The sequence below is a fragment of the Pangasianodon hypophthalmus genome, chromosome 14 (genome assembly GCF_027358585.1).
Source record: "Pangasianodon hypophthalmus isolate fPanHyp1 chromosome 14, fPanHyp1.pri, whole genome shotgun sequence".
Classification (NCBI taxonomy): Eukaryota; Metazoa; Chordata; class Actinopteri; order Siluriformes; family Pangasiidae; genus Pangasianodon; species Pangasianodon hypophthalmus.
The window spans coordinates 25,334,811-25,339,858 of NC_069723.1; the positions used below are offsets into that span (position 1 = coordinate 25,334,811).

Sequence of the window (5,048 nt, forward strand, 5' to 3'; positions counted from 1 at the left end):
TCATTGAATCCTACCTGTCTCTCTTTCTGTAGGAGCATCTAAAGAGAAGGCAGTGGGAAAGAAATATTATCAAGTCTGAAATGCGGCGACAATACATGTTTCAACAGCAGCAGCAGCAGCAGCAGAACTCCCCAGCGTTTTATCATCAAGACCTGATCACTGATAATCTCGCTGCGGACAAAAAGGTGAGTGTGTTACGCCAAAACAGAGAAGTATAGTCAAAATTGTGAAGCAGTTTAGTGACTTGTCCTTGAACGTAAGGATCTGATTTAGACCCGACTTTCACATGAGAGCTGTAGACTTGAACTTAAGAGGTGCTGACTTATGACCTGACCTTTGACCCTACTGGTATATGTGTGTTTGATTTTTTTTTTCCTAATCTCTATACTGTGTTGTTGAAGTTTTTATATCATTTTTTCCCCCAGAACCTTTGCAACAACCATCCACATGCTCAGAAGATTCATCCACACTCGCCCAACCTGCAAAGGAGTCAACCGGCTTATCCCTCACTTCCAAAAACAAAGTGCTGCTATTCTGCTCAGCCTCCGATGCAGCAACAGAGCAGAAGATCACCCAGTAGCCCGATTCCGGTGCCTCAGATCTGCATCTCACCGCAGAATGAAACTGGCATAAAACTGAGACGCCAAAGCCCAGATTCAGCAAATCACGACTCGAGGAATTACAATTCATGGAATGCTGATTTGGATCATGAATACAGGCGTCGCTCGGCCTCGTCCTCGCCCTGCCGAAGAGGACAACGAAGAAACTGCAATGATGAAAATGGGAGCAACCTGAGAAGCAATATGCGGAGATTCTCCGGCAGTCATGAGTGCGTGATGAACTCTGGGCAAATTGATTTAGCTGTGTCCGCTCCTGAAAGCTCACTTCAACACATGATAGGCCATCGACAGCGCCGCGTGTATTCTGTACCCTATTCAAACTTCCTTGGTGTTCCTCAGTCAAATCTCCTGCCATCGGTGGCCTATTTGGAGGAAATGGAAAACAATAAAAAAGGCAGGAGGCATTCTTCACATAATGATCTCTCAAGTGCATGTTTGGAGGATGACCTAGGTAGTTTAAACATGAACAGAAAAAATATCCCCCACTCAAGATCCACAAGTGGCCAGGACTTGATATGGGCTATACAGGATTTGCCACAGAAAAACAAGCATGGTTTTGTTAATTCAGTGAAGTCCGTTATTAGAAGCCTGGGGCTTTCACCTCGTGGATCACCACGTCAAAGTCCAGGTTCCTCCAGATCTGCCTCTCCAAGCCTCAGCCCTACACCTTCCACTCCCAGCGATTCCCCCTTCAGTCCCCCTGTAGAATGGCCTATTAGACCTTATTAAGCACACACACTTCCCCTTGGTTTCTGTGTAAATAACTTTTTGCTGAACTTTTTTTCCGGGCTACATTGACATTGACACTTGGATGTAGGTACCTGATAGCATCTTTTGTTAAAAAAAAAAAAAAAGAGAGAGAGAGAGAGAAGAAAAAGAAAAAAAAAAGCATCAAATGGCCTTATTTATTTGTTGGCCTAGCCAAAGTTTTTGTAATTTTTTTTTACTTAGACTGATCTAGATACTTTCATACATTTTTCTTAATAAGTCATTCCCAGAATGCTAACATCATTGCTAAGCTTCACCACAGCCAAGTGCTAATTTTTTCACTTTCTAACTTTTTATCACAATTTATACTGTTATCAGTGTATCATGTACGTATTACTGTTAGCATTTGATGATCAGTTTTGTGTTTTTTTTAATATAATTATTACTCTTTCAGAAGTAGGCATACAGCTACAGTATATCAGTCAAAACAGAACTGGATTTGGGGTTATGTTGATTTAGTCTTTTTATTTTTTAGTACTATTCTGAATATAGCACTTTTAGTTTTCCAAAGATATCTATCAGGGGAGCAATATGTACAATTCATTATATGTTTTTTATTATTTTTTATTATTTTTAAGTTTAGTACCACCTTTGTCTTACCTTTTAAAAAACAACAACTAACTGTGAATTTGTATTTTGACCATGAAACTGTATTATTGACATATTGACATACATTGTGCATGAACTTAAATATTAATAAAACATTCATTTACTAAAATATATTTATAGAACGTTCTTTTTTTCGAATGACGCATTCTTCGGAAGGTCGCACATTCCACACTAAACCACTTCTTCTGTTTTTAGACTCAGGTGAAGCCTGACATTCCTGTCTAATCTCTACATTCTCTGGCCTCCTCGCTACGTCTCCACCTTTCCTTTCCCTCCATACCTAATAGCCACACTGTAAAAAAAACATATCTCCAACTTGAAAACTCATTTCATCACCTTTTTTTAAAGGTAACTCAACTTTAGGGCTGACTTGTTTGCTACAATTACAATTTTCAGTTGGCATAACAAGCTTTAAATGTTGGCCATCTTAAACTTCTTGGGCATAATTTAAACAGAAGCTGATGAATTAAGTACAGCTAACTCGAAATCTCTAACTAAAAAACACACTGAAATTAGTTACAGAAACATTTTAGGTTAGACTCACAAACACATACTTGTGTAGTTGTTATTTTTTTAAACAGCAAAACCTGAGTGCATTTATCTGTCTTTTTCAATAACCACATTTTTCCCACATTAAAAAAAAAAAATTATATAATTTATAATATATAATATATATATATATTATAAAACTTTAAATTAAACTAAAATATTTCACTTCACTTTACAAAAATTCTAATTAAAACACAGCACCAATATAGGAATCTAGCAAGATAATTACTGCTAATGCCAAAACAAACCTGAGAGCCTGAGATAATAAAGAGCCTGAGATAAATAGAGCTTGAGATAAATAAAGAGTTTGAAATGAATAAAGAGCCTGAAATAAATAGAGCTTGAGATAAATAAAGAGTTTGATATAAATAATGAGCCTGAGATGAAAAATGAGCTTGAGATACTATATGAGCAAAAGTATGTGCACCCCTGACCATCTCACCCATATGTGGTTGGAAGCTCACAGTTGTATAGAACGTCTCTGTGTGCTGTAGCTTTACAGTTTCCCTTCACTGGAACTAAGAGGCTCAAACCTGCTCCAGCATGACAATGCCCCTGTGCACAAAGCGAGCTCCATGAAGACATGGTGTGTGAAGGTTGGAGTGGAAGAACTCGAGTGTCCTGCACAGAGCCCTGACCTCAACCCCACTGAACACCTTTGGGATGAACTGGAACACCGACTGAACCCCAGACCTCCTCGACATCCCAACATCAGCGCCTGACCTCACTAATGCTCTTGTAGCTGAATGAACACAAATCCCCACAGCCAACATCTAGTGGAAAGACTTCGTAAAAGAGTGGAGCTCATTATAACAGCAAAAGAGGAACAACTCCTTATTATTGATAATGGTTTTGAAATGAGATGTTCAACACTAACACTATATTGCCAAAAGTTTTGGGACGTCTGCCTTTACATGCACATGAACTTTACTGACATCCCATTCTTAATCTGTAGGGTTTAATATGGAGTTGGCCCACCCTTTGCAGCTATAACAGCTTCAGCTCTTCTGTGAAGGCTTTCCACAAGGTTTAGGAGTGTGTTTATGGGAATTTTTGACCATTCTTCTAGAAGTGCATTTGTGAGGTCACTGATGTTGGACGAGAAGGCCTGGCTCTCAGTCTCCGCTCTAATTCATCCCAAAGGTGTTCTGTGGGGTTCAGGTCAGGACTCAAGTTCCTCCACACCAAACTCGCTCATCCATGCGTTTATGGACGTTGCTTTGTGCACTGGTGCGCAGTCATGTTGGAAGAGGAAGGGGCCCGCTCCAAACTGTTCCCTCAGAATTGGGAGCATGAAATTGTCCAAAATGTTTTGGTATCCTGAAGCATTAAGAGTTCCTTTCACTGGAGCTAAGGGGTGAAGCCTGACCCCTGAAAAACAACCCCACACCATAATTCCTCCTCCACCAAACTTTACACTCAGCACAATGCAGTCCGAAATGTACCGTTCTCCTGGCAACCGCCAAACCCAGACTCGTCCATCGGATTGCCAGACAGAGAAGCGTGATTTGTCACTCCAGAGAACGCGTCTCCGCTGCTCTAGAGTCCAGTGGCGGCGCTTTACACCACTGCATCCGACGCTTTGCATTGCACTTGGTGATGTAAGGCTTGGATGCAGCTGCTCGGCCATGGAAACCCATTCCATGAAGCTCTCTACGCAATGTTCTTCAGCTAATCTGAAGGCCACATGAAGTTTGGAGGTCTGTAGCTATTGACTCTGCAGAAAGTTGGTGACTTCTGCGTACTGTGAGCCTCAGCATGCGCTGACCCCGCTCTGTGATTTTACGTGGCCTACCACTTCATGGCTGAGTTGCTGTTGTTCCCGATTGCTTCCACTTTGTTATAATACCACTAACAGCTGACCGTGGAATATTTAGTAATGAGGAAATCTATCACGGGACCACGCTTGAATTCACTGAGCTCCTGAGAGCGATGCATTCTTTCACAAATGTTTGTAGAAGCAGTCTGCATGCCTAGGTGCTTGATTTTATACACCTGTGGCCATGGAAGTGATTGGAACACCTGACTTCAATGATTTGGAGGGGTGTCCCAATACTTTTGGCAATATAGTGTAGGTGTCCACATCATTTTGGTCATACAGTGTATATGATATTACAGAAAATTAAAATCCAATCCAATAAAATCCAAACACTAATAAAAATAAATGTGAAAAATAGAAATCTTGGAAAATTTTACCCAGTGAATTTGGGAAAACTGATTTTGTAGGGTTTATTAGGTGTTATGGCCCTGTCTGTGTTTATTCTCTCTGTGTGTATTGTGTATGTGGTGTTGAAGTCCATTTCAGGTTTTCCAGGTGTAGGCCATTCCAGATCCAATCCAGCACTTCCAGCTTTCCCTGTGGCTTGTTACTTCTCCATCATCATCATCATCATCATCATCTCTCCATGAGTACTTTGGAGTGGACAGTGTGGAGCTTTTGAGCTCACTTTTGAGATTTGTTGTGTTATTTGTGGCTGTTCGATTCTGGTACATGACCCAAGC

The 5,048-nt window shown here is 40.7% G+C and overlaps 1 protein-coding gene across 1 annotated transcript in view; it reads left to right on the forward strand.

Annotated features, from left to right (window-relative positions):
* tnika (TRAF2 and NCK interacting kinase a) overlaps nt 1-2,068 on the forward strand; it is an 11,369-nt gene extending 9,301 nt beyond the window's left edge. The window contains exons 13-14 of the mRNA XM_026910590.3: nt 33-185; nt 426-2,068. Coding sequence (XP_026766391.1) covers nt 33-185; nt 426-1,349 — 1,077 coding nt within the window. The 3' untranslated portion in view covers nt 1,350-2,068. The remainder of the gene's footprint in view (nt 1-32; nt 186-425) is intronic.
* Nucleotides 2,069-5,048: the final 2,980 nt, after the last annotated feature.